At 49.4% G+C, this 25,864-nt stretch overlaps 11 protein-coding genes across 11 annotated transcripts; 5 read left to right on the top strand and 6 right to left on the bottom strand.

The window, feature by feature from the left end:
* Positions 1-60: 60 nt before the first annotated feature.
* Positions 61-1,180, bottom strand: Aud_009874 (Ac45/VOA1 transmembrane domain-containing protein; the record flags this gene model as incomplete). The annotated part of the gene is made up of 5 exons (XM_043294719.1): positions 61-200; positions 257-490; positions 550-654; positions 709-1,007; positions 1,086-1,180. 5 exons carry the CDS (start codon positions 1,178-1,180, stop codon positions 61-63), a joined length of 873 nt encoding a protein of 290 aa, XP_043150654.1.
* Positions 1,181-1,483: 303 nt separating this feature from the next.
* Aud_009873 (rRNA-processing protein RRP17) lies at positions 1,484-2,219 on the top strand (the record flags this gene model as incomplete). Its single annotated transcript, XM_043294718.1, has 2 exons — positions 1,484-1,663; positions 1,728-2,219. 2 exons carry the CDS (start codon positions 1,484-1,486, stop codon positions 2,217-2,219), a joined length of 672 nt encoding a protein of 223 aa, XP_043150653.1.
* A 311-nt stretch (positions 2,220-2,530) lies between these two features.
* Aud_009872 (tropomyosin) lies at positions 2,531-3,061 on the bottom strand (the record flags this gene model as incomplete). Its single annotated transcript, XM_043294717.1, has 2 exons — positions 2,531-2,693; positions 2,760-3,061. The coding sequence occupies 2 exons, from the start codon at positions 3,059-3,061 to the stop codon at positions 2,531-2,533; spliced, it is 465 nt and encodes a 154-aa protein (XP_043150652.1).
* A 799-nt stretch (positions 3,062-3,860) lies between these two features.
* On the top strand, positions 3,861-5,272 carry Aud_009871 (uncharacterized protein; the record flags this gene model as incomplete). The annotated part of the gene is made up of 2 exons (XM_043294716.1): positions 3,861-4,404; positions 4,473-5,272. The coding sequence occupies 2 exons, from the start codon at positions 3,861-3,863 to the stop codon at positions 5,270-5,272; spliced, it is 1,344 nt and encodes a 447-aa protein (XP_043150651.1).
* Positions 5,273-6,703: 1,431 nt separating this feature from the next.
* Aud_009870 (putative cyclopropane-fatty-acyl-phospholipid synthase) lies at positions 6,704-8,543 on the top strand (the record flags this gene model as incomplete). Its single annotated transcript, XM_043294715.1, has 4 exons — positions 6,704-6,808; positions 6,933-7,419; positions 7,493-8,244; positions 8,328-8,543. The coding sequence occupies 4 exons, from the start codon at positions 6,704-6,706 to the stop codon at positions 8,541-8,543; spliced, it is 1,560 nt and encodes a 519-aa protein (XP_043150650.1).
* A 543-nt stretch (positions 8,544-9,086) lies between these two features.
* Positions 9,087-11,333, bottom strand: Aud_009869 (amine oxidase; the record flags this gene model as incomplete). Its single annotated transcript, XM_043294714.1, has 4 exons — positions 9,087-9,322; positions 9,377-10,285; positions 10,345-10,924; positions 10,995-11,333. 4 exons carry the CDS (start codon positions 11,331-11,333, stop codon positions 9,087-9,089), a joined length of 2,064 nt encoding a protein of 687 aa, XP_043150649.1.
* Positions 11,334-14,763: 3,430 nt separating this feature from the next.
* Positions 14,764-16,643, bottom strand: Aud_009868 (PEX28-32 family peroxisomal membrane protein; the record flags this gene model as incomplete). Its single annotated transcript, XM_043294713.1, has 2 exons — positions 14,764-15,396; positions 15,459-16,643. 2 exons carry the CDS (start codon positions 16,641-16,643, stop codon positions 14,764-14,766), a joined length of 1,818 nt encoding a protein of 605 aa, XP_043150648.1.
* An 890-nt stretch (positions 16,644-17,533) lies between these two features.
* Positions 17,534-18,054, top strand: Aud_009867 (import motor complex subunit PAM16; the record flags this gene model as incomplete). The annotated part of the gene is made up of 2 exons (XM_043294712.1): positions 17,534-17,536; positions 17,641-18,054. The coding sequence occupies 2 exons, from the start codon at positions 17,534-17,536 to the stop codon at positions 18,052-18,054; spliced, it is 417 nt and encodes a 138-aa protein (XP_043150647.1).
* Positions 18,055-19,283: 1,229 nt separating this feature from the next.
* Aud_009866 (D-arabinose 1-dehydrogenase (NAD(P)(+)) ARA2) lies at positions 19,284-20,699 on the top strand (the record flags this gene model as incomplete). The annotated part of the gene is made up of 1 exon (XM_043294711.1): positions 19,284-20,699. The coding sequence occupies one exon, from the start codon at positions 19,284-19,286 to the stop codon at positions 20,697-20,699; it is 1,416 nt and encodes a 471-aa protein (XP_043150646.1).
* A 981-nt stretch (positions 20,700-21,680) lies between these two features.
* Aud_009865 (putative topoisomerase family protein TRF4) lies at positions 21,681-23,839 on the bottom strand (the record flags this gene model as incomplete). The annotated part of the gene is made up of 2 exons (XM_043294710.1): positions 21,681-22,310; positions 22,373-23,839. 2 exons carry the CDS (start codon positions 23,837-23,839, stop codon positions 21,681-21,683), a joined length of 2,097 nt encoding a protein of 698 aa, XP_043150645.1.
* A 349-nt stretch (positions 23,840-24,188) lies between these two features.
* Aud_009864 (GFA family protein) lies at positions 24,189-25,265 on the bottom strand (the record flags this gene model as incomplete). Its single annotated transcript, XM_043294709.1, has 1 exon — positions 24,189-25,265. One exon carries the CDS (start codon positions 25,263-25,265, stop codon positions 24,189-24,191), a length of 1,077 nt encoding a protein of 358 aa, XP_043150644.1.
* Between the last annotated feature and the right edge of the window lie 599 nt (positions 25,266-25,864).

Here is a 25,864-nt window from a genome sequence, read left to right as displayed (position 1 = left end):
CAAAGATAGCCAATAATATGTTCGCTGCAATGGTAATAATTCAATAATGTCAACGAGTAATCATTGCTGTTTCTTCTGCACGCTGGCGGCCGTATCCTTTTCAAAGGCCGCATAGGGAACTTCAAGACTCGTAAGAGCTCGAATACCAACGTATAAGATCATCAGGAAGAAAAAGACTGCAAGAAAGCCCATAAATATACCTAGAAGCGGTCAGTCACTATGTAAGAACTTTGCAGGAACCCCTCTGGGATCGTACCTGGAGTAAGGTATTGGTACTCTCGGAAAAGAGACTTGTTAGAGGCAGGAGCACTTTGACTTCCATGGGCTGAGTAGTCCCGCTTCAGCTCCATGTGGAGAGGGTCCTGGTAACCGTCCTCGGCTTGATATACGATTCCCTCGGATCCCTCGAACTCCCTCGGCGATGTCACGTAGAGAAGCGTATACTTCTTCGAAGAAGGGATTCGGTTAATGATATCGGCAAGGAGGCCATCTTTGTCATCCGTCAGAACGAACATGCGATGTCAAAATATGATACATTTGATCACAAACCGTTGTCTGAAAGTTGCTGGGCTCGGTCGGCTCCCAGCGAGAGCATAGGAAAGTCCACAAAGATGATGCGAGGTTCCGGTCCAAACTCGGAAGGATAAGAGCTCGCTATATAGTCTTGTCAGTTTCGACCTCTAAAGCTCATAAGCATCTCGAACTCACCAGATGCATCGATCAAAGTAGACTGTGCCCCGCATTCCTTTTCAATAATACTTTGAATCTGCTTTGCCTCCAAAACACCTGCGACCTCCTTGACAATCATACTGGACCGAATTGCTTTGTCCTTCCCGGTCAACTTTGCGCCCAGGCGCGGGGCGGACTTGCGAGTCGCGAAATCGGTGCTGTGCACGCCAGGCTGGGACGCAATAACATAGTAATCCGATGGACAGGTGCTAAGCTGTGAACTAAGATCCTCCAATACACCGGTGGCGGCCTTGATATTAGATGAAGTAGCAAGTATCCTAGAAAGAGCTTGTTAGCCGGATGCAGGTATGTATGGCCTGCGACTCTGAAGCTCAAGTAGTTCCTGGGCAACGTACTCGGACGTAGAAGCTAGGAAGAACGGAGATGTATCCCGGAATGCATTTGCACTCGCCGCTCCAAGAGCAAGCAGCGTAAGTCTTCCTATACGCATTGTGGTGATTGACTGATTGCAAGCGAGCAGAATGCAGGCTGAGGATGATGTTTGCTTCAGTAGAGCCAACCTGGAGGCTTGGCCAACGAGCTCGGAGGCGGTCGAGCCAACCACTGGCAAGACCAAGCTTTAGTTTTGGCGGCCGCAATAACCATATCAGCAGCCTTTTTTTTTTCCTTTCCTTTTGGCTTCTTAATCCTACCTTTTTTCAACGAATCAAAATTGTTTATAGGTTGAAATCGACTGCATACAGATTATTACTCTTCTTCTAATTTAAGACCAACCATCAGACTTCCAGGAGAAATGGGGCCGCAAGCAAAGAAACGCAAGTTGACCCCCAAGGTCGAAGAGATCAATTTCAACGACGTCGATCGGCAGGAATTCCTCACAGGATTTCGAAAGAGAAAACAGCAGCGAATACGGCATGCACAGGAACTTGCAGCAAAGAGAGCCCGAGAAGAGAAAAGGCTAGAACGGAAGAAGGTTTGTACTCATTGGTTCCACGGCCTGGTAATGAGTAAAAGCATTCTGACTTGATTCAATCTAGATCCGTGAAGAGCGAGCCGCAGAATATGAGCGGGCCCTTGTAGAGCATCGGAGGCAGCTCAAATTGCTGAGGGAAGAAAACGGCGACAGTGACGAAGAATCAAATTCCAGCAATGGCAATGTAGACGAGAAGGATGAATGGGAAGGGTTCGCTGAGCCTCCTGCGGTAGACTACGAAGCCGAATATATCGATGAAGACAAATATACGACCGTTACTGTCGAAGAGATGGATGCCTCCAGAGAAGGCTTACTCAGGGCGGAGGAGGTGAACAAGTCAGACGAGGATGAGGACGAGCAAACGAAGCGAAGGTCGGAAGCCGATGTTAAATCAACAACCACGAATTCGGCCGAGAAGAAGACGAAGGAGAATAACAAGCCAAAAAAGAAGAAAAAGAAGTTCCGATACGAAAGCAAGGAGGAGCGCAAAGTTACTCTTATGAAGCAGCGGCAAGCCAAATCGAAAAAGGCCAAGGCTCGCCGAGAACGAGAATAACGATTTCCGAATTAGATTTATGAAAGAAATTTTCGAGCAAGGCTAAAATATCACAGTGACACTTCCATTAAATATGCTCTATGTACCTCAAACAATGAATATATGTAAAGGACAGGCAAGGGTCCAAGCTGCAAAGACGAGCCGATCTCGAACATGAGACGACAACGGCGAAAGAGAACCTATTGAATTGGTTCCTGCCGAGAAAGAGAATAGCAAGGAAGGCTGTGATTCGCGAATAAATCTGATATCCGTTGGAACAAAGACTGGATCCAATATCTTCCCGAAGCGTACGCCGATGTGCGAGATTATCTTTACACGTTGCTGATGGAGACCTCCAGGTCGTGGAGATCCTTCTGCAATTCAGCATACTTCTTGGCCATCTCCTCATACTTGCTCTCCCACTGGTCACGAGAGGCTTCGAGAGCCTGCACCTTGCGTTCGTAATGGCCAGCCTTAACGTCGGTTTGGCGAAGTCTAGCATCCCAGAGTCAGCAAAGTCGACGTTCTAGTGAATATGACAGGATTGGGCGCAAGTTATACTTCTCGTTTGTCTCCCGCAAATTCCGGTCAGCTTCCTCGGCCTCTTCTTCCAGCAACTGCACCCGTCTCTGAAGGGCCTCGTTCTGAGTGTCATGCTGAGCACTCTGGTTGGCAGACTCCTTGGCCTCCTTAAGCGCAGCCTCGAGCTTCTCAACCTCACCCTCCAAAAGCTGGTTCCGGTGGTTGAGGGATGTGATCTCCTGTTCCTTTGCCAAATTCTCTTGCTCCAGGGTCTTCACTTTAGTCTTGAGCTCTTCCACCTTGTTCTGGGCCTCATCAGCCTCGAGGCGGAGGGAGTTCATTCTCTAGAAGAAACATCTCTGTGTCAGTCTCAAGCCTTCCGTCTAGAATATCATTATTCAGATTATCGTATTTGCTCGTCCTGTGCTCCACTCCAAGGAGATCTGCCACTAGATAGGGTACATGGAAGCAAGGGCGGAAAGTGGTGCATTTCCGTTTCTCGACAGCTTTCAAGCTACCCCGCCGAAAGGGATCAGGGGAGAAGCTTACCTCCTTGATCTTATCCATTTTGGCAACGAACTAGCTTATTTGCAACGACAAAAACTATGTAGCAGAGAAAGTAGAGTGGGGTTAAAGGCAGAAAGGCTTTCGCTCAGCGAGAAACCAGGTGGAAAAGTGGACAACAAGGAGGCACGAAATGGAGGGATGTGGTTTGGGAATTGGAGATCACGAGAGACGAATAGTTAAGGCCTAAAGAAGTGGAGGGCCTCCCTACCCGTTTGGCGGTCAGCCAACAAAACACCTGGACAAAAATAGACTAGCCCCTGTTTTCTAGGTACTGATGTTCTGTGGCTTGACACACTGAGGCGCAAGGGGGGGTTGCGCGCCTTAGTGGGCCCAGTGGCAGATGTTATTCTTGCGGCCTCAGGCACCCAGGACCACCTCCCAAAGGTTCCTTCCGGTCGTCCAAAGGAAAGCCGCTCTCGTCTCCACGGGCAACCGCCAAGAAAAAACAACTAAATGCGTCCTGCATCTAGAACTGCCTTACCTTAGACTACCTTAGCTAGCGACTTATGATCACCACGACGCATACACGCCCATCCCGACTTGGATGAGTATCATTGAAAACCGTACATTGCCATGCTGGCTCTTCGTGACCAGGAAAACCTGGTGCATACTCACCAGACTGTCGCAGCAGCTAAACCCTTGAACCACGGAGTGAAGCAGTTGCAACCGCGAACCCCAGGAGCGCGCGCGCCGAAAACGCCCTTCAAGGTGCCTTTGAATGATGAAAATGACCCTTTGGCGTTTGGAAAGAAAACAGTAAAGGCTGCTGGCAAACAAAAGGAGAACACAAAACCCGCCAAGGATGCCTTTGTCACGCCGCTGGGTATGCAAGACAGAGAAACCAGCGAGACGATCGAGAAGGCTAACGGAACACTGGCAATAGAAGCTCGCAATCGTGCACCTCTTGGCATGAAAACGACCAATGCAAAGGCGAAAGGCTTACAGACCCCAGCAGCGCCGGCAGGCACTATCAAGCCCGAGAAGACGAACAAGAGAACCTCTACCCAGAAGATCAGGAAATTCTCGCCACTAGTTGACCAGCCCAAAATCGAGGTGCAGGGTGAAGACACTCAGGATGACGTGCCCGATATTGAATATATGCCCCCCAAGCCGAAAGGTGAGATGCACATCGGCCTCTAACGGCCTTGAGTCGGAGAGGTTTTACCTGGTCTAACATTCTTGTAGAACTCCCGGATATCCCAGACGACATCACTTATGACACCACATTTCCTCAGTTTCAACCCAAGAATTTAGCCTTGGGGTTGGAAAGTGTGTACGGAGACAATCAAGTTGGAGAGGATGGTCTTACCAAACGACAGCGCAAATTCCAGGAGGATTCAATTGCGTTTGACAAAGAGGTGGACGAAATGATATTGAAGCAGCTTGAAGAGATCGGATTCGAGGACAAGACCGAATTAGACCCTCCCAGCGAGCCTCATGTGGAAGAGGTACCTAAACGACGCCTCGAGGTGCGCCGTGCTAAATTGACCACGACGAAGCCCAATTATACCAGCAATATCTCTACTGTCCGTGCTCGCGATGCAGTTGCCGCTCTGTCCAGGGTTGAGTCCTCGGGTGCACGAGCCAGACCAGTGGCGATGCCCAAACCGAGACCCAGAGTCGCATCGTCTCTCTTGACATCTAGGAGGCCCCGAGGACCGAGCAATCCGTCCTCCGTGCGTCACGCTGCGGCCACTGCCAACTCCAAGACGACCTTGGGCTATTCAAAGGGCCGGACTGTGTCCTCCAGATTGCATGGAAAGACGTCAGCTACTCCAGAGAGGTCGGTGTCGAAGTCTGTCCTGTCGCCTGACACATACATCGAATTGTACGGGATGCCTTCGCTGGGTTCGGAAATGTGGTACCGCTGCAAGGCTGCAGGCTGTTTTGATAGCGAGGAGGATCGACTGGCGGCCGAAGCTGAAAGAAACCTTCCGACCTTTGGGGAAGATGAGGAGGCGGAGAATTTCCAGCTCACGCTTTGAGTTTGGACGATGCCAAACGTATCCCAGAGTCATGGTTCAGGAGTATTCTAAGGAAGTCTTTTTCTTTTCTAGTCGTCTTCACTTTTCAGGGATTGGGATGGTCGGCGTGCATGAATGGCAAGATTACACTAGGGCAAACCGACTGAGTTGGAAGCGGCGTTCTTGACCTTTGCTTTTTGCGTATTGATAACACTACGAGGCTTCACGATTCACAGCCGGTAATTTGTATGATTTAGCTCTTTTTTAGGGATAGTTTTCCAAGCTATAAGAGGTAGCAATTCAATCATTCATATTTGGAGAACAAGGCCCCATATTATTCAGGGTCTTTTATGGATGAAGGGTGTCGTAAGTACAAAAGCAGTCAACTTGTCGTGAAGCATTCAGTATCGAACTAGCCCTGGAGTCAGGTCCGGAACTTAGTGGAGCGGGAAATGAATCCAATGAGAGCATAAACAATCAATTCATTAGCCAAGGAGATTGGGAGATTTGGGACACGCACTCACGCGGATTGCCGCGTTTCAGGGTCTGGCTGCAACCTTGGGTGGATTGAGGGACGGACGATCCAGGGTTCTCGGCATCCGAGGACTCCTCGGATATGTGCTCGATAATACTACATCTAGTACGGCACATGAATCAATCTCTGAAACGGTTGCTAACAATGTCAGGAGAGGGGCCTTGGTATCGTCGCTATATATCATGCTCCGTCTCATCTACACAGTGGCTCTATCTACGGTCCTGTGATCATTGTGGATTGCTAGAGTAAATCGACCGGTTACACAGCCGTGCTACCCAGTATTATTGAGTAATTTATCCCACGACAGAGGTAAAGACAGCATAATCATTGCCAGGTTTTTACTCGCATATGATAATGCTATATGACTTTCAATTCCAATTCTTCGGACTACAGTAGATTACAATTTACTGCTATCTATTGCCCCGTTGTCGATTCGTTTTGCTAGAGATCATAATTCGTCTGGTATACGTATGCTCACCGCCGCCATTTCAGGAGAAACAACCATTTCCCGCGCGTGGTTCCACTTGAATTTGTTGATGCGTACCATCTAGAGAGGTAGAGAGCTACTACTAATAATAATCAATTTGGACGAGGGCCAAGCTCGTCAGGTCCACTAGTACTATCACTGCTGCGAACTTGCTAAGCACCTAAAGACCAACTAGGCTTGTTGGCGCCGCGTCAATTCCTCATCACCGATAAACCAACCCTACTGCTCCGTTCTCCCATCAACGTCAATTGTTGTTGATCTGTTTTCTTTCCTGCCCTTGTGGCTTCTTCCTTTTTTTTTTATTTCCCCTTTCATTTATCTGTTTTCTCTTTCGTATCACCACAGAAAATCTGTCGTGATTTGTGACACTGGCCTGCCTTGGTCTCCTTCCCTCCCACCTCACTCCCTCCTTGAAATCGTCGACCCAGCCATGACGAAAATTCACCCCGAGTCCCCTGAGGACTTCGAGTACATTGAAACACCTCCTGCTTCTTGTACTACCCCCGCAGACGATTGCGGTGTGCGGACGACTTCGGTAAGTCGAGGTGCTCAATTGAGCCGACAACAACTTGCCTGGGCCCATCGAAGCTCTTTTGGAGCTTTATGGAGCGTCTTCAGCCAAGGCAATGGGCTAACTCCTTTCTCTTTCGCTCTTTCAGTACCCGGCTATCAAAAATGCTCCCGTCCCCGCAGACGCTGCAGGCAGCGATAGTTTCTCCAACATCCTGCTTTTCTCTCTGCTGCTGTTTGTCCCGTGGTACTTGGCTCGCCAAGTCGGTGGTGGTTTCTACACCACTATCTTCTTTGCGATCTTCACGACCGTCCCCATCCTGATGGCCTTCTGGTCCGTGGCCTCTTCCATTTCTCCCCGCAAGAACGAGAAGGCCAAGTATGCTGGTCGCCCCGTCGAGCACTACCTTCACTTTCACAGCGAGCATGACCGTGCCACCTACCGCGGCAAGAGCAAGATTCCCATGGAGGTTTTCTACGAAAAGTACTTCAATGGAGAGGTCGATTTCAAGGGCGACGCTCTTGAAGCTCTGGAGTTCAGGCACGACTGGGCTAACTTCCGCTTCACCATGGGCCTCTACAAGCACTTCCTCTTTGGCTTCATTCCTGAATTGCTGGTCCACTCCCGTTCTCAAGGTAAAGTGACATTCCCTTCGTTATTCTGCACAGATGAATGAAGTTCATGGTTTCTGACTACAATGATCTGCAGACGAGGAACAGGTGCGCGACCACTATGACCGTGGTGACGACTTCTACGCTTGGTTCTTGGGCCCTCGGATGATCTACACCTCAGGCATCATTAGTGATATTAACAAGGAAGAAACTTTGGAAGAACTCCAGGACAACAAGCTAGCTGTTGTCTGTGAGAAGATCAATGTTAAGCCCGGTGACACTCTTCTCGACCTGGGTTGTGGTTGGGGTACTCTCGCCAAATATGCTTCAGTCCACTATGGCGCACACGTCACCGGTATCACTCTCGGTCGTAACCAGACTGCCTGGGGTAACAAGGGACTCCGCAACGCCGGCATCCCCGAATCTCAGAGCCGTATTCTCTGCTTGGACTACCGTGATGCTCCCCGCGTCGAGGGCGGTTACAAGAAGATCACTTGTCTTGAAATGGCAGAGCACGTCGGTGTCCGCCACTTCGGTTCCTTCCTGTCTCAGGTCAATGACATGCTTGATGATGATGGTGTGTTCTTCCTCCAGATCGCGGGTCTCCGTAAGTCCTGGCAGTATGAGGATCTCATCTGGGGTCTGTTCATGAACAAGTACATCTTCCCCGGAGCTGACGCCAGCACTCCTCTTGGATTTGTTGTCGATAAACTGGAGGGCGCTGGTTTTGAAATCAAGAGCGTTGATACCATTGGTGTCCACTACTCTGCTACTCTTTGGCGCTGGTACCGCAACTGGATGGGTAACCGCGAGAAGGTCGAGGCCAAGTACGGCAAGAGATGGTTTAGAGTAAGTCCCTTTCACGAGCAGATTTCCCTGCAATTCATTATACACGTTGAGCACGACTGACTGGAGGACTTTCCGTTCCGTAGATCTGGGAGTACTTCCTGGCCTACTCGACCATCATCTCCCGCCAGGGAAGCGCTACCTGCTGGCAGCTGACCCTCGTCAAGAACATCAACTCCACCCACCGTGTTGAGGGAATTGACTCCCAATATGGCCTCAAGGGCGCCCGCCAGGCCGCCATTGAGAACGTGGGCCACGGCGTTCTCCCCAAGGCCTATGTCCCTACCGTTAACAAGGAGTAAAGTTATGGATTGTGGCCTGTGGGTTTTGGCGTCGGGGAACATGATGTCATGTCGTGAAATCATCTCGCGTGCACAGGTTATGGGAGGAGGGAATGCGACAAGGGAGGAAGCTGGCTTTCCGAAAGGTGATACAGGACCGGCGGGAAGCATGAGTCGGAGTGGGTGGTCTGGGTGAAGGCATGGCAGGGATGTGGTCGCAACGGCAACTGTCTGATGTACGATGGATCCGATCTATATAACTCTTTCGATCGCGGACGAGCGAGAGAGGTGTGTATGTCTAATGTCAGAAGACACATGGTAATGAAAAATAGATGTCATAATGCGTGATGATAGTCTCGACCTTACTTCTCATCTCTCCTCTATGTTAGTAGAAAAGGTCTGAAAATAGCAGTTTGAATACTTTGAAGAAGTGAAGGAGGTGTATGAGATTGCTGAACAAGACGCTAATCAACCATGCCAACACCAATAAATGCTACATCTATCCATCCCAAACAACGAATCCGAGTGCCAGGTATCAGACAACCAGTGAAATTATCGATGGAATTATTCAATGCGCTTGTAAAGCTTCGCCTTAGTACTGGCACTCCCACTGGAGCAACACACTGCAACGGGAGCGTGCTCAGGATGGAGGGTGGATTTGTTGAATGACTGTGTTGATGGGGGCACATCCAGGGCCGGATTTTTCGTGAAGAAACCATCGGGTTTCAGCATGACGCTGATTCGCTCCATTGGCATGACGGGAAAGTCTTCGACACGGGGGTTATGGGTGAGACCGAACGCTGCCGAACTGGTCAGTCCTCGCTGTGAGACCGCTACGGCTTGAAGGAACTTACTATGCCATAGAACCACATCTTCATTCTCTGTCGGGTCATTCCTTTGTACCCAGGTCTCGACACCTTCCGCTCGTCTGCTCTGGTTGGTGAACTCACCTGCGGCATACAGCTCGTCATCGTTGTACTTGGTGACCCAGATGGGTTTACTCGCGAACTCTGCCCGTCGGTAACCCATTGCGTTTCTGCTCAACAGGAGCATCTGGCTGGGTGCCGCTTGGAGTTTGTATGCCACGGGTTTATAGGTCACAGGATTGATGATATTATCGTTGCGGATCTTGAAAACTCGATGGCGGTTAATATCAGTGTTAGCTGAGCCGGCCTTGCGGATGACGGTCTGCTCAGTAGTATAACCAACAAGGTAAGGATTCTTCTCGTCTTCAGGGAGTGGAACACTGTCCTCATAATAGATGGTATTCTTGAAGCCATCTATGGCTGGATCAATCCGCAGAGAAAACATATGTTGATGGAAAGGAGCCATGACTCCCGGACCAACGTTTGTGCCCCAAGCGACTGTTTCGCCGTTCTCATTGTCAAAGGGAACGGTCGATAAGATACCGGTAGCTCGGACCTCTAGTTCCACATTGGCAGCTTGGTCAAAGATGTATGCAAAGATGTACTCGTAATTTGCAACAGTGCAAATCATCTGAAGGACCAGCTGGCGGTTTCGCACCACAGTCGCAGCGCCCGATCGGTAGTTGGTGTGTTTGTGTTGAAGACCATTGTCCTGTTCATGCATGCAAATGATGTTTTTCAAATGGACAGGGTTACCCTTTGAATCCGTTCGATAGCCGTCAAAATATTTGATGTGACCAAGGCAATCACATCCAAGCGTCAACTGGTTAGCATTGAGGCCAAAGCCAACATCTCCCACATCAAACGCTTGTTTCCGGTGATAAGGGGCCCGAGGATCTGATGCAATCCAGATGATCAGTAAGGTGCTCTTACTCTTGGTGTCATGGTCAGCTCACCTCCGTAGGGAACCGTCATCTCTGAGACCGAGAGCCGGTAGAAGACGTTGCGATTGTCGTATGTGATATTGTAGAGCACCAGTCCCTCCCTGTTGTTGAAGCCGACCCTGAATCGCCATTTCTGCCAGTACACAATGTTTCCATCGACTGAGAAGGATGCCCCCTCAGGTTGCTGGACGATGTAGGGTTTAAGGTCTTTTCTCAGTGGCTCATCCAGGAGATCGTGAGCATATTGAACTGTTTTAATGGGTTTCCACGGCTGTGTCTCCGTTACTTCTGCGTCTGCGCCGCCAGGGAGATAATCCATGCGGACCAGTTCCCGGGTGATAGCGTCGAAGACGGGAGAGAACTTGCATGGTAAAGAGTAATGGTTGTTCTCTGGGTGGTCTGCTGCGACCATGTACATAAAGCATTGGAAGAGCCGTCTCGTTTCATTCGGACTGTCTGAACCATACATCCACGGATCATTGCAGACCGTCATTCCTGGCGGCAGCTTGAGTTTCTCGATTTCTGCTAGCACCGCAGGGTGCCGCATGCAGAGCGCCTCTATCTCAGTCACCTCATCTACATCAATAGGTCCCTATATAGTGAAGCAATTAGCTATCAAAACAGGCGGGTTCTGAAAAGGGAGAGAGAAATGATCTACTGACTTGCACATGTGCTGGGAGCTCCTTAATGTGGATTACCGACTTGCTGTCAGCATTTAACAGGGCTTTGTGGAAGACACCACTGTCCAAACGGTGAAAGTAGGAAAATAAGAGGCGAGGTGGTCTCTGAGGTAACGGTTCCCGTAACCTCTCTGCCTCGAGATATGCAATGACATCTTTCTTGATAGGCTCTTGCAGATCAATTCGCTTATACCGAAGAGGCACACCAGGAAAGGCAGCTTCGAGAATCCGAACGGCAAGTTGGATCTCTTCTGGGGTAACTGGATCAAAGGGATGAAGGTTGACCGAGCTGGCCGAAGGAGAGCTCTGAGATGCCAGCATATCGCAAAGAGTTGGGCCCGTATACTGCACAGTTGGGTGGAAAGTATTACTGAGAACCCTCGAATTTGGAGATGAGCTTGTAAGAAGGGACCCGAGAGAAAAGAGAGTCGACATGTGCTTATATAGTCTTCAGAGAGCTGACGTCCATTGATTGTTATCTTCTTCCTGTCAGTCATAGGATCATTTATGTGAAGAAACGTTTGGCCTATACCTACCCTCCGCAAATCAATGAATATAATTTTACTCCAGTCTTTCTCCACACTCTGGATGGACATGCCATTCTGGGATAAGCACCCACCACTTTTGGTGGGGCCCCCAATAGTGGTCCTGATAGACGGTAGATACAAGGTACTTGCATAGCTTAAAGCTTCAGAAATCGGACTGCACATGCCAGATAGAGATCTAGGGCCAGATTCAGATTCGAATTGATCAAGACAAGATCGACATATGAGGAACAGTTTCAGATTTGCGTCAGCAATATTCCGATACAAGGCCAGCCGTAAAAATACAGCTTTCATTAACTAATGCTAAATGGAGAGGGATCCATATTCAAGGACACAAGGGGGCTCAGAGCTATTACTCAATGATCAAGGAAGCTTTGAGCCCCGAAAAAGGATAGAGTGTACCAGTTTCAGAGCGCATGGGCGTAATTTTAAATAGAGAATTAGGTACAATGTGGAAGGATATCCTTAGGATGGTTGACGAGGGGAACATGAATTATTAATGGTTACCGATTAGATAGTACAGTGGTACAGCGCTTCTCTTGCCATATCAGGACTAGCGCACGATTGGCCTCTTCTCCTCTTCTTCTTCTTCTCCACGAGTCCACGACTCCTGCAACCAGCAGATTGACCGTCACTGTTCCTGTGCGATGTATCTTTTACTCAATAGCGTGTCTGGAATGTTCTGCATCCAGTGATACAATAAACTATCATTCTGCTGATTCAATTGTGGACGTGACCGTTCATTACTCCTCTTACTCCGCACCTCGGACTGATAAGCGTGATAGTCGCTTATCGATTTAGTATACCAAAACCGCATTATTATCTGTTGGCCTTGTTCCTTCTTCATACGGGTGGAAATGACTCAATCTGTTTCTGCATATACCGAGTTCTCGCTGAAAAGCCAAAGCTCAATACCATCGAGAAAGAGATGCAGAAGGGAGGGTGGGAAGTGGACTCGGTCAGGTTGTCTGACCTGCAAAAGGCGCCGCAAGCGCTGTGATGAAGCTAAGCCTGGGTAATAAATAACTTCTTTTCAAATACTTGTGACCAGTGTAACTGATATCCAAACTAGCTGCCACAATTGCGCCAGGTTAGGGCTCAGTTGTGAAGGATATGGTTCGGTGTGGGCAAAGCCTCTCGATCCAGCTGCGCAAGTCTTCCAACAAGTTGGACCATCCAAGCGACGCAAACTTAGTCGCTCTCATTCTCCGTCAATTTCCTCAGATGGATCCTCCGGAGGCGTCTCATCTCCCAATTTGACCTCGTTCCCTTCAATTTCTCTGAATACGTCATGTTCATCGATGTCGAAGTATGATGCCGATGAAACCTGTTGGTTGGAAATTGGCTGGAGGATCGCTGACGACGGAAACGATACTGAAAAGCCTGTTACTACTAATCCCAGTGACAATCCTAGTGTAATCACCGAGCCTTTTGGATACATCAGTCACTTGACTTACCTCGAGAGGCTTTACCTCCAATATTATGTGGAACGAGGGTCCAAGCTGTTGGCGAATTTGGAAAATGAAGAGAATCCATTGCGATCATTGCTCATTCCTCGGGCCCATTCCTCTCCTCTTCTAATGAACGCTCTATGCGCGCTGTCTGCCATACATCTCGCGAACCGTACAAATGATAGCTTGTACGCTCAAACTGCAGCAGCGGATTATTACATTCAAACAATGAGAGGGGTTCGGACCGCACTTACTGAGCGTTCCGCCGATAAATTTCCCGAGGATGCTCTACTCTCGGTTGCTCTTCTTTGCAAATTTGAGGTAGTACGTGGAAGCGTGAGGCAATGGACGGTGCACCTAAATGCATTAGGAAAATTACTACTATCTCGCGGTGGATTTGACTCCCTCAGTCAAGACACAGCTGATTTTCTGCGAGGACTGTAAGCAATGATGGCCGTTGACCCCAATTTGCAGCGGACCCAGCTGACTTTTAATTCAGTTTTGTATACGGGCAAAATTTGGCCAAATTGACGAACCCCAGACTGATCACTGCCGCCGTGTCGAACCTAAGTCATGCGGAGATTACAAGGCTCGACATATATGTCGGCTACACTGAGAGAATTATCAAGCTGTGTGCAAGGATTGCAGATCTGCCTCTTCTTTGCGCTGACCCAGTTGCCCTGGGCTTGGAAATTCATGCAATGTCGGTGCTAGCCCCCTTACAAAACGTTTGAACGCATGCTGATGTTGTACAGCGACGAGTCGCTTCGTAATTGGACAAGATATTTACCATCGTACATTATACCTAAGGGGACAACAGAAGAAAACCTCACCCGTCTGCGCATGGTAGCGGAATGTTTCTGCAACGCTGCATACATCTATCTCCATTCCACGCTAGAAAGGATGATGCAGAAGCTCACTCAAAGAGCATCCCCGATTTGGACTTCTTTCGTATCATTATCAAAACGGGTGGCAGTAGAGCGTTGTCTCAGAAGCATTCGGTCATCGCCACTCGACGATCACTGCGAGTATTCCGCACTTACTTTTCCACTTTTTATCACAGGATGCGCGTGCGAGGAGACGATAGACCGAGAATTGATTATGCAATCGTTGACCCAACTGGAAATTAACTTCGGTATTGGGAATGTTAAGCGCGCAAAGGAACTACTGAATATTCTCTGGGCCGGAGAAAAGCTGCATTGGCTCGACGTCTTGGAGCGCCTGAAATGGGATTTAATACTTACGTGATTGATGATGTCCAAAGATCGCGAATGGCCCATATTGCCTGACTGCTAGCAGTCTGCAATACGCCAAGGTTTCGCTCTAAGGTTGTGGGAAATGAATGTTAGGTTGCATGATTGGCTGTACACTGGCCGATGTTGACGGTACCCAGCTTACTTCTGTGAAGAGTATGTGCATGATTCAAAACTACCTCAAGAGCTACGACACTTAAGTAGCTATCGGCGATATATATATAGGTATATTGTGAATGACCATACTATTTTGCCAGATGCTTGTCCGAGAAGCATTCTTAAAAAGCATCAGATACATCCCCAGAGGTTGCTTGAAACTGGGATGATACTATTTTCATTCGTTAATAATATATGCTTCTGAATGTTATTATACACTCGGAAAAATGACCCTATTTGCTGAGTCGAGACCGAAAATTGGATGAAAAATGGGTTAACATTTGACACTGCTCCATGAAACTTCCCAATCCCTATCCCGGGTTGCCCTGGCTAAGAGAATGAATGATTAGCTCAATCCCATATTGACCTCATCACCTAGCCCCATTTCTCGCTCCGCTCGCTCTATACCACCTGTAGCTCGAGTACCCCAGCGGTCTAGACGATCTTGTGCGTGGACAATTTCCTTATCTCGGAGGCTGGCACTGTCACTATGCGAAGCACTCCTGGGAACGCTGTTGTCTCGGCCTATACTGCCGAGACTTGCGTTGCCGGAATAGTTCGATGGTTTCCGAAAGTGCGCGATGTCAATCGGTCTCGAGCCGGGGGTTCCGGAGGGGCTGTAACTGGTGGTAGAGGTTATTTTTCCAGCATCCACGGAGGAGGTATTGGTGGAGGCTGGTAGCGCAGAGGAAGTGCTACTGGCTTTGTCGCTTACAGGTTTCGAAGCCCCGAACCAACGTCTTTTCCGAGCCTTGGAGGAGGCTGACGGGGCGAGACTCACGGCATCGGTATCGACTGTTGAAGCGTCAATGTTCCCCGACTCCCTCTCATTATCCAACGCCTCTGTTAAACCCGACTTGGCCGTAGCCGGCGTGTTTTCAGTCGCTTGTTGTATCTCGACGAGTTCAGCGTCGCGGCACCACTTCCGACGACGAGTATAACGATCCCAACCATCTTGCCCACGACGGCCATCGTTCCACTAAAATGTCACAATGGCGGTTAAATAGGGGTCAATTGTCACGTATAGAGGTGTCGTCTCACCTTGTTATCATAATAGATCCATCCTCCACCATCCGCTGCTTTACCATCTGCCTTGCTGTTCGTATCGTCAGCTCCTTCAATGCGCCACTCGCTGCCCTCGACCCAGCGCCACTTGGCATTCCCAGCCTGTACATGCGGGAGTTCGAAATCATCCTTGGACGGAGCTGGGTTCAGATGTTCGTCGGTCCATGCAGCACGCTCAGAGGGAAACAGAGAGTATGTCCATCCAATTCCGAGCCAGCGGCGTTGATTCTCGTAGAGCACAAAGGTGAAGCGAACACCCGAGGAATCCCCTCGCCGCCTCGTTGCAATAGTTGCAGCATGGCCGTGGCTCTGAGCCCAGAGGGACCGCGGTTTATTGGCATTTAAGGAAAATGAAAGACCAGTAATCATGGAACATATCCGGCGAACAGTCAAGGATCTCCATAAAATGACTCGTGATACTCTTGCTGGTCGGGAGTGATAGGTGAGAATGATGGTGCCTATAGTCATGACAACACGGCGAGTTGTGATTATGTAGAAGGGCGGAAGGGTCAATGCGATCCAGATGGGAGTCACAAAAAGAATTCGTATAAACATAGTAGTGAGAGCGGGTCTTGTAGTTGCAGAGATCGCCGTTCTCTGGGTTGATAGGAAATCCGTGAGCTCAAGGAGAGGCTCCAAAAGTATGTTGCACCGTGTCGTGAAAGTTCTTAATGTCTCGACAATCTCATCCAAAGTCTCATGCTGATGCGAAGAACCCTCAGAGGCACTCTTTTGGTGCTGTCGTTTCTCGCCCGTGAATGCCGCGGTCGATAACGGAGAGAAGCGTCTCCAATACATCCCTAGGATTAACCCGACGACGACTAACATCGGACCGCCCCAAAGAATAATCGCATCGCTGTACAGAACCACAGTCCAAAATCCCGCCACAAGAAGGAAGCTCTGCCATGGGTCGTCCGTTGTCCATGTGAGCAAGCCGGCGAGTTTATTCAAAGGAAGTATAAAAGGATGAGAGTAGGCCAGAGCTCGAGTGATGGCTGGAGGCGTAGCCACGAGAAGGGGAGACTTGCGATGTACGATTATGCTGGAACGCTGTCTGGACGTCAAGGATGAGCCTGAAATGGTAGTGGGCGAAAAAGCAGCAACCGTTGGTGGCTGAGAATCAGGCTGTAAGCCATGATCCTGCGCGTATGACGGGGCCATGGAATCTATCCACGGAATATCTTCTACCATAGCATCAGCATCTCCTGTATACTCTTCAATTCAACTGGATCCATGTTGCTTCTTCCGCGCTGGGGGATTCTTCTCCAGTATATGGGCGCAGTAAGGTAGCGATGAATTACAGTTTGTGTCACGTACCGAGTGCTGCCATCCAACAGAGACGTCACATGCATCATCCATCAAGAGCATTGCGGGCAGTGCGATCGCGAAGAAGAAGAGGAGAGGGGAAGAGGAGAAAAAGGAGAGGGGAAGGAGAATAAGATATCACGTCGGACCAGAAGAGAAGCTCTCTCAGGACCGAAAAGGTTGCAGGCAGATCATCGACTGCGGGGGAAACAGGTTGAGATCCGCGGACGCTTGAAGGCTTCTGCTTGTGGTTCTCGGGACATGTGACTGCTTGTCCCAAAGAGGATACCAGGGCGATATCTCAGAGTCATATACAAGGAATAATAAGGATTAGTTTAGGATATTGAAGATCGAAATAGTCTGAAAGTACAAGTAATATCAAGATTAACTGTATGTAGTTATCTACTGAACAGACCATACCATACGGTAACAGTGTTCTTCAGCTCTCTTGTCACTGGGCCGAAGCCGACATTGAATCGCGACTGGACCAATTCCGCCGCCGAAATTTTTGCCGTTGAGCGTCTGGCTTCAGGTTCCATCTGCGATTCTCCGGTTGTCCAGCGCCATCCATCCATTCAACCCTCACCCTTCAGTCTCTTCACGAGCGGATAGCTATTCTCGTTTGACCAGTTATCCTCATTTTATTTCTTTTCTCATTGAGAATTCTCTCTTCGATCTAGGTGCTTCAGTTACCTTGGATCTTTTCCGACTTTGATCTTCCTTTGCTTCCCCTACTTCTTCCGACCATGGTGAGTGCTTCTCTCAACAACCTTATCGCCGTTCCCACAAAATCAGGCTTCAGTCTCTTCATCACCAGCAGGCGCAACTAGCTGACTCCTCGGCTACTTTACAGGCCCACCGTATCATTTCCCAGGTCGTCGTCACGGGCGCTCGAGTATTTGGTCGAGCGTTCGCAGAAGCTTACAAGCAGGCCTCCGCATCATCCAAATACGCCCAGGCAAATAAGGGAAAGGGAGGAAGCTCAAGCACGTTTGCATCTTCCGGCTTGACACTCGATGAGGCTTGCAAGATTCTCAACGTCAAGCCCCCCGCCGGTGGAGAAACGAATGTAGAACAGGTGATGGAGCGGTTCAAGAAGCTATTTGATCTGAATGATCCCAAAAAGGGCGGCAGCTTCTATTTGCAGAGCAAAATCTTGCGCGCTCGCGAGAGAATCGAGATGGAGATCCGACAAGCGGAGCGCAAAGCCGCACAGGAGAAAGAACTCCGGGAAGGCTGGAATCCCAAGGTGTACAAGGACCGGTGATTTTTCCTGTTTCGCTGGAATTTAAAAATGTCGAGTTTGAGTGTGTTCGACTTCTACCAACGACGCTATGCGCTCTCGAATCCGACCCGGCCCGCTGTTGATTCGCGGAACGGAAAAATCGATCTTTGAGTTGGGACAGTCTACGATCCGACGTCGCTTTCTGCTTGTTTCGTCATCTTCCTTTCAGCTCTTCGGCATAGCAAGGCGTTTTGTTTGGTGGCTTCCAATGTTGGTATTGGAGACAATATAGACCGCTGCCTTTTGCATTGACTACTTCGATGTTCATTGCATGGCGGCACTGTTGGAGCGAATGATGCGGTCGCATCATGTTGTACACCACCTCGCTCTCAACCTATTGTTTTTTTGGCCCATGTGTTTATTCGGCTCCTGAGTGGGTTTCTTCCCATTCGTGTATATTATTCTCTGAGGAGCGGGATACATGGGAAATAGTATGTCTGAGTCACAGAGAGTTCGTCTCTTCTTTGAGCAGATACTGTCCTTTTCCCCCTGTCTATCGCAATTTTTTTCTCCACTCTTCTTTGCCTACTTTATGGAATGAATCAACAAATGTACCATAGTACCCATGTGGTGACAGTCTGCTTTTGTCTATTCTCTTCCCTTGGACAATGACCCCCCCGGCCTCCAACTCTATATAATTTCAGCACTCATCATATACTGCCTACCGGACAATGACAGAATAGTTACAGTTCAGGGAATGCCCCTTGTCACCTTTGATAGTAGGGGATGCGTAGAGAAACGTAAAAGAGGGTTGCTGGAAATTCGTTTTTAGCTTTTTCTCGGCGTGTTCTCACCACCGCCTTGGAATGGATCGACTGGAACAATCGATCCCATTTCAGGTACAATCAATCAATCAATGCTGCTAGCAAATGTTTTCCATCTTCCAAGATCTCCCAACGCTCGATAATTCTAGATCCGATCGATTGTATATAGTCGATTGGCCATGAAGTCCATCGGACTGATCTAAAGCAACACTAATCAGACCCAGCCCATGGCGCCATTTCCTCTTAGGGTGGGCATCCGCCCCATGGGATAGAAATCAATTCCAGAATAATAATGGCTGGCCTTCGCGCCCCTCCTAACAAGTGATTCTTTCTTTCTATCTCCACGATCGGACACTGGCTTGTTGATTTCGTCTGTGAAGATTGCAACGCATTGCTCTTCTTACCTCAAAGAACTCCTTGAATTGCTTACAAGTGGCAATCGCGATCATGGGGCGTCCCTCTGTCCCTCTGTCGGCGGATCTTCCGCCACTCATTATGGGCACCGCGACCTTCAATTCTCAGTACAACCAGGATCCATACGCACTCCCCACGACGGAACTAGTTCATCGTGCTCTCTCAAACGGTGTCCGCGCTTTTGATACGTCTCCGTATTACGGCCCAGCCGAGGAGCTTCTCGGTCGTGCTCTGGCTACTGATCACGTTCGCTCCAATTTTCCCCGTCATACATTCCGATTGCTCACCAAAGTGGGCCGAGTTGCAGCCTCTTCCTTTGACTATTCTCCGACATGGGTGAGGTACAGCGTGAAGCGCAGTTTGCGCCGCCTCCATACCGATTACTTGGATGTGGTCTACTGCCATGACGTTGAATTCGTCAGCCCCCAGCAGGTCCTCGAGGCAATTCGGGAGTTGCGCCGCATCCGCGATACCGAAGGCACTATTCACTACGTTGGCATATCGGGATATCCTGTGGATGTACTGTGCGACCTTGCAGAATTGGTCTTGCGCGAGACAGGCGAGCCGCTGGACGCGGTGCAGTCATACGCCAATTTCACGCTCCAGAACACCCGACTGCTCACCCAGGGTCTCCCTCGGTTAGTGGCCGCCGGCGTGGATGTGATTCCCAATGCGTCGCCATTAGGAATGGGCCTTCTACGGCGCAAGGGTGTGCCCATTGGAAGCATGGGCGATTTTCATCCCGCTCCAGACGGTCTTCGGAAAGCCATTCGCAGTGTGAGCGAGTGGGCTGATGCCCAAGGTGAGAAACTCGAAGTGATTGCTATCCGCTTCGCTCTCGAGTCGTGGCTCCACGACGGTGCTAAGGCTGGGGCCCTAGGCCCGCCTCTTGCGCGGTCCCCCGGCGCTGATACTGGATTCCTCTCCGTCTCCCACATGGGAACGGGCGAGCGGCTAGGCGTCAGCGTGATGGGTGTAAGCAATATAGAGGAACTGAACGAGACATTGCGCGTTTGGCGCAGCATCATCGATGGATTAGAGAACCAGGACGACGAGGAAGACGCCAGCGAACATGCTCAGGCCGCTGCTATACCTACCGCTTACCAAGCGCCTGCCATTCTCACGCCGTCTGAAGGAGTCATCACCGACCGTGCTTGGTCCAAGTCACGTCGCAGTCGCATTCTGTCCCTCGCCCAAGGCATCCGGTCCATTCTTGGCCCGCAATGGGTGGACTATACATGGCCCAGCCCTGACCCAGATTTTGTTAATTCGCTGCCCGCCGAGCATCTCGCTCTCGTGGAACAACTTGACATTGAAACGGCCGTTACTAAACATCGAAATGCCGATTTGGTTACCGGAAAGCAGGACGAGCCTATGGTAACTCCTCCTTTGGACGCGGTGGACAGGCAGATACCCCTGGGCACGGTGCCACCCAATGTTGCTTTATGATATATTTTTTTCTCGACCTTATGACCCATGATGATGAGTACACACCTTGATAGAATTCATAGGGGAAGGGTGTCGAAAGAGTCTCCTCTTCTCGGTCCTTTCCTGAGATATTATCGACTTTCTCTGCTTTTTGTCTTTGGAGCACCGTTTGACTTATAGACGTCTTCCCAAAGCACTAATCATTTCTTTGCAAATGAATGTGTCAGTCTGAATCAGTATTCCTTTGAATCATCCTCTTCAAGCAATCGCATATAGCGCTTCCTTAATGAGAAAGAGGTGGAAGGAAATTTTGCAAAACGGAACGGAGGCGATTGCATCTCCGTAGCCTGTAGCATTTCGAAATTCTTAAAGTCAATATTGTTTCTCAACTAGCCATTTCAGGTTCATAATGGATCAATAAGCTTCGCCCCGTCTCGGGATGTGAACCTGTGCCAGGAGGGTCCAACCAGTCTTGCGAGATGGCAGGCAGGAGACGAAATCTGTGTTGATTGAGACACTCGACAGAAAATCACTGTATCTGTCAGCCACGGCACACAGCCCAATATGTTGCTGTTAGAACGGGTGATATCTGTTTGGGGAGCACAGCAATAACAGGTAGCCCATATTTAGCCAAAGGACTCGACTGTCAGGGGATGCACACTTTTGGGACAGGAGATAAAAGCAATATGAACAGAAGTAGAATCACAGAGTCTTTCGTAAACTCAGAACGCCCCGAGAACCAAAACGGACAACCAGCACAGCCTGCCACCCTATCCACAAACTCAAAGAGAACTCCACATATACTCAAACACGGGTATCTGATGCAAATGGCGATGAAACGAGAGCATAAATTGGAGAGAACAAAGAAACAAGAATCGAGTCACCCAGATAGATCTCAACAGAGGGATGTCACCGATCGTGGGCATCGCAAGGAAGCATCAAGGTCGTTGAAATCTGACATCAAATCTCGGGCCAAGAGTTCACCTGTCCAACTGTAGTGGTTCATTCCGTCTCTCTTTCTCGACTTGCGAGATCTTTGTCCATCTCAGATTGGCTTTTATAACCACCTAGACTCAAGGCTTGCTCATTACTGATGGAGTTTGGAATAGCAGGTATATCAGGGCGCAAACGTCTAAGACGAGCGGCCCGTTCTCGCGATGCTTGTTGCTTTCTTTGCATCTTGGTCATCTTCTCCTTGGAGTCCTTGGATGCTGGCGCTGGAGGAGCTTTGGAAGATTTCGCTGAAGGAGGTTTAGTAGGCAGATTAGGTGGCGGAGGAGCAAGGTCGGCAGGAGGTGGAGGAGGACTCTCTGGCGGAGGTGGCGGAGGGGTGGGAGCTCGACGATACTGTGCAAATCTGGGATGGGTCTCAAACACCGCACGTAGCTGCGAACGCTGCTCTGTGTACTCTTCATAATTTGCAGCGATGATACTTTGCAGAATGCTGGCTTTTGTATCGCCAGACACCGCCGAGGAGACCATACGTTCCTTAAGAAGTTGGAATGCCTTCGAGAACGACTTGAAGATCAGTTGAATTTCCCGAGTTCCACCCGACACATCGTTATCCGGGTTGTTGGGATCTTCAATTGATAGACGAGCATCGTTATTACCCTGGAATCCCTTGTACACTCTCTAAAGGAAGCATGTTATCAGTGGATGGGAAGGCCTGCCCAAGTTTGCATTCAGATACTCACCTTGTTGAAATAACCCGGCGGGTTCAGGCGAATACCAACATTCTCGAAGTCGAAAATATTGCCGTAGAATTCAAAAAAGTCCATGAGAATGCTGCCCAGATTAGGCGCTGTGTGACCATGGGGTAGATGCTGAAGAAGACTGGTAATGAGGCATGTTATGGAGAACCCTCCCAGACCACCAGTTGGGACCTCATTAAGGCCACGCAGTAGCAGAAACTGCTTGACCACCGCTACAATCACGGGCATCGCCGGATACTCCGATTTCCAGTTTTGAAATGTGTTGTTGGCGATGAGACCGCTATCATTGTCAAACGACAGGTCAACCCGCAAGCCCGTCATCTTGTCCACAAACTTCAGAATCGGCACGCGCGCATGCGCGATGGTCTCTATTGAATTGGGAACGGCTATTTCAAGGTTCTTGATAAAGGCCGCGAAAGCGTAGATCTGCCCTTTACGCTCACCAAAAGTCTTGATGCCGTTGCGCATGAAATTTGATGACAGCAGAACAAGATCTATATCCGCAGTGGGCAAATACAAGCCAGAAGCGAACGAGCCGAACGGACGAAGTTGCACACCATAGTACCTATTCTGGAATGCTACCTGCAGCCTTGTAATCAAATCTGCTCGAACAATCTGCTCATACTGCATCGGTTTAACCCAGTGGTAGAAACTCAAAATTTCATTGTGCAGCCGAGAACCCAGGTGCAAGGAAGGCTCCATCAGCGACATCCAAGGAGTTGCATTCTCATTCGGGCGCGCTCTCCACTCGTCAATAATCGATGCATCATCATAGAACCTGACCATGGGCCGTCCGGTCTTCTTGGAGTAGCCCTTTATCTCGTCATCGTGTGTTCTTTTCCGGCTCCCGAGAGCAGAGTCTCTTCCTTGCAGACGTTTCGGTCCCGAAGGAGCATTGTCCGGCACTTTCATCCTGGCTTCTTCTTCGTCGATCAAGCCACTGAAAGAGATAAAGTCCTCGTTGGTCGTCACTGCATCCGCAGGTGCTGTCTGCTTGGCGTTCTCAGCGATCCGCGCCTTACGAATCAGCTTGACGACATCGACCCTCTTCGCCAGAGTCTCATCAGGCGGGGGTAGGACAGTGTAAGGATCTGGGTTGGACCATTTTGGAGCTGTGACTGGCGCAGGAGTAGGAGCAATCGCATTATTTGTTCCTAGCGCACGCCTCTTACGCGGGTGCGAAGCCTCATCGTCCTTATCATCGTCAGACATGTCCATCTCGGCTTCCTCGCTATCACTGAGGCTTGAAATCGGCGCAAATCTCATGGCCGGTTTTTCATCTCCCATTTTAGCCCCCAAGATGGGCTCTGGAGTGGTTTCTCTTCTGGTAGTCAAGAGCGGTCGTTCGGCCGTCCCGGGTCGTGCATATCGGAAAGTGAACTCATGTCTTGTATTGTTGTTATTGTGCGACCGTCGGTCGTTGCCTCGAAACTCGAAAGCTGGCGGCATGATTGTACCGCAGCTAGTAAAGTTCAAGTATGCGCAGAGAAAATGAGATTATGAAACAAGAATTGGAGACGGTAAGTTGCACAACAAAGAATTCTCACTTTTGCGATTTTTGATTCCGCCGGAAGGAAAAAAGCGTATCGGGAAGGCGGTGGCGGTTATCAGTTGGCATGATGTATGGAAACAAAATACGGAGTATGTAGCAACTTATCAACATTCACTGACACACTTAACATACTGACATGCTGGCTCAAACACTCAGTTATGGGTCGAAGTGCTCTATACAAGAACACCCTATCTATCTTCTTCTCAATGGAACGATGATGCCGTTGAGATCTAAATCATGCTGACCTCAAGTATTAGGTCTCTTCTGACTTTCACCCCAGTTTTTCAATCCAGCTTCCAATCGTTCAATAAACTCCTGATCCAAGGCCATTTCTTTGAAACTCACTCGCTCAGTTGCCCATTCTAACCATTCTTCAGCTCTGACACCGCTCCTGGCTCGGAGAAGACCTGTGCTCACATCTACGACGTCCGGCCTTTCTTGACAGTGCCAGAACACAGTTGCGCCACAGCGACTGCAGAATTCCCGGTAGACGCCGGGGCGACTTTCGTGTTGCTGCATTGTCCCCAAGCCATAGACTAGGGACTTTCCGTCGTCGAAGATGATATTTGATCTGGGAACGAAAGCCCAGGACTGGATAGAGAACCCACTAGCCAGACGACATGATCGACAGGCGCAGGTCCCAACCAAATATTTGGTATTTCGATCTCGCAGCCACCACTTGGCGTCTTCGGTATTCTCCGGGGATGCCAAATGGTAGGGAACAATCAAATCTGGCCAAGGGGACCATGGCTTGGCGGAGTTCGAGTCTGGCGGTGTAATGTAGAATTCAATGCCCCCACAGTGACATCGAGCCTGCAGTCGGTGAGAGCCATGACCTTGTTCCTCAAGCTTGTGGTTCTCCTCGGCGTGTCCGTTACTGATATTCTGCTCGGCGTCTAACCAGCAGGCTGATGTTGTTTCTTTGGTGTCTCCGGGCAGAAAAGAGCTTAAGCCGCCATCACGGGTATCTTCAGCTTTCCAATGCTGTATGAACCTAACTGATGGGGGGTTCTCCAATAGGACTCCGGCTGCAACCAAAAGTTTGCCAGTGGCTTCCAGCTGGGCGAACACATGAGCTCCACAGGTTCTGCAGAAATAGCGGCTGATACACTCCGACTGCTGGTATTTTTGAAGACAATCCAAGTTCGGGCCGGGAGTCTGCAGGAAGTAGTAAGAGGAATACAGCATGCCCGTGATGGCTCGACAGTCGATGCAGTGGCATAGATTTAGTGTCGACAGGTCAGAAGCCGAGTCAAGCAAAATGTCTTGCGCTGCATCGCCGCACAGGCACGAGATAGGGCGAGTCATCGGGTCCGTAGACATGGAAGTGACTAATGGTACTAATTACTGCAAACAGCAAGGTGGTGAAATCTTCCGTCAAAGTTCCCCCTAGTCGTTATACTTAAGAAGACCTACAATTTGCTTGGGAAATATCTGAGATTTGTGTCAACGTACTGGTTCTAGAAGAGTCGGGCTTATGGGCAGTTACCTGGCCTCTCATGTAAAAGATATGCCTTGTTGTAGCCAGAAAAGCCACTCCCAGACTGTGAAATATGCTTTCAGAACAACTTATTGGCGACTTCAAGATCATCGACGTGCAGAAATCTGCTCACATCGATGTTGGTGTGGCGGAAAGGTCGCTGAAGCCAGACGTAGTATGTACTATTCGGGGGTAGGCTAAGAATGCCAACCTTGGCCTATATAAAAGCAACCCCGCCCATCGTGCGCTTGGGTTTCAGATTCTGACAACCTCCAAAACTTCACACAAAGACTTCTTGCGAGACCGACTCGATCAAATAGAGCTATTCCCTTCTCTATATCACTTCTATCATCATCATGAGTAGGTGCCTGCTTCATATACCAATCAATCATTTGTTGTTTATGTCGTCAGATGAGGGGAAGCGGGGTATTCATTCCCCTTT

Source organism: Aspergillus udagawae, assembly GCF_001078395.1.
Source record: "Aspergillus udagawae IFM 46973 DNA, scaffold_8, whole genome shotgun sequence".
Taxonomy (NCBI): Eukaryota; Fungi; Ascomycota; class Eurotiomycetes; order Eurotiales; family Aspergillaceae; genus Aspergillus; species Aspergillus udagawae.
This window is presented reverse-complemented; position numbering and strand designations above follow the sequence as displayed.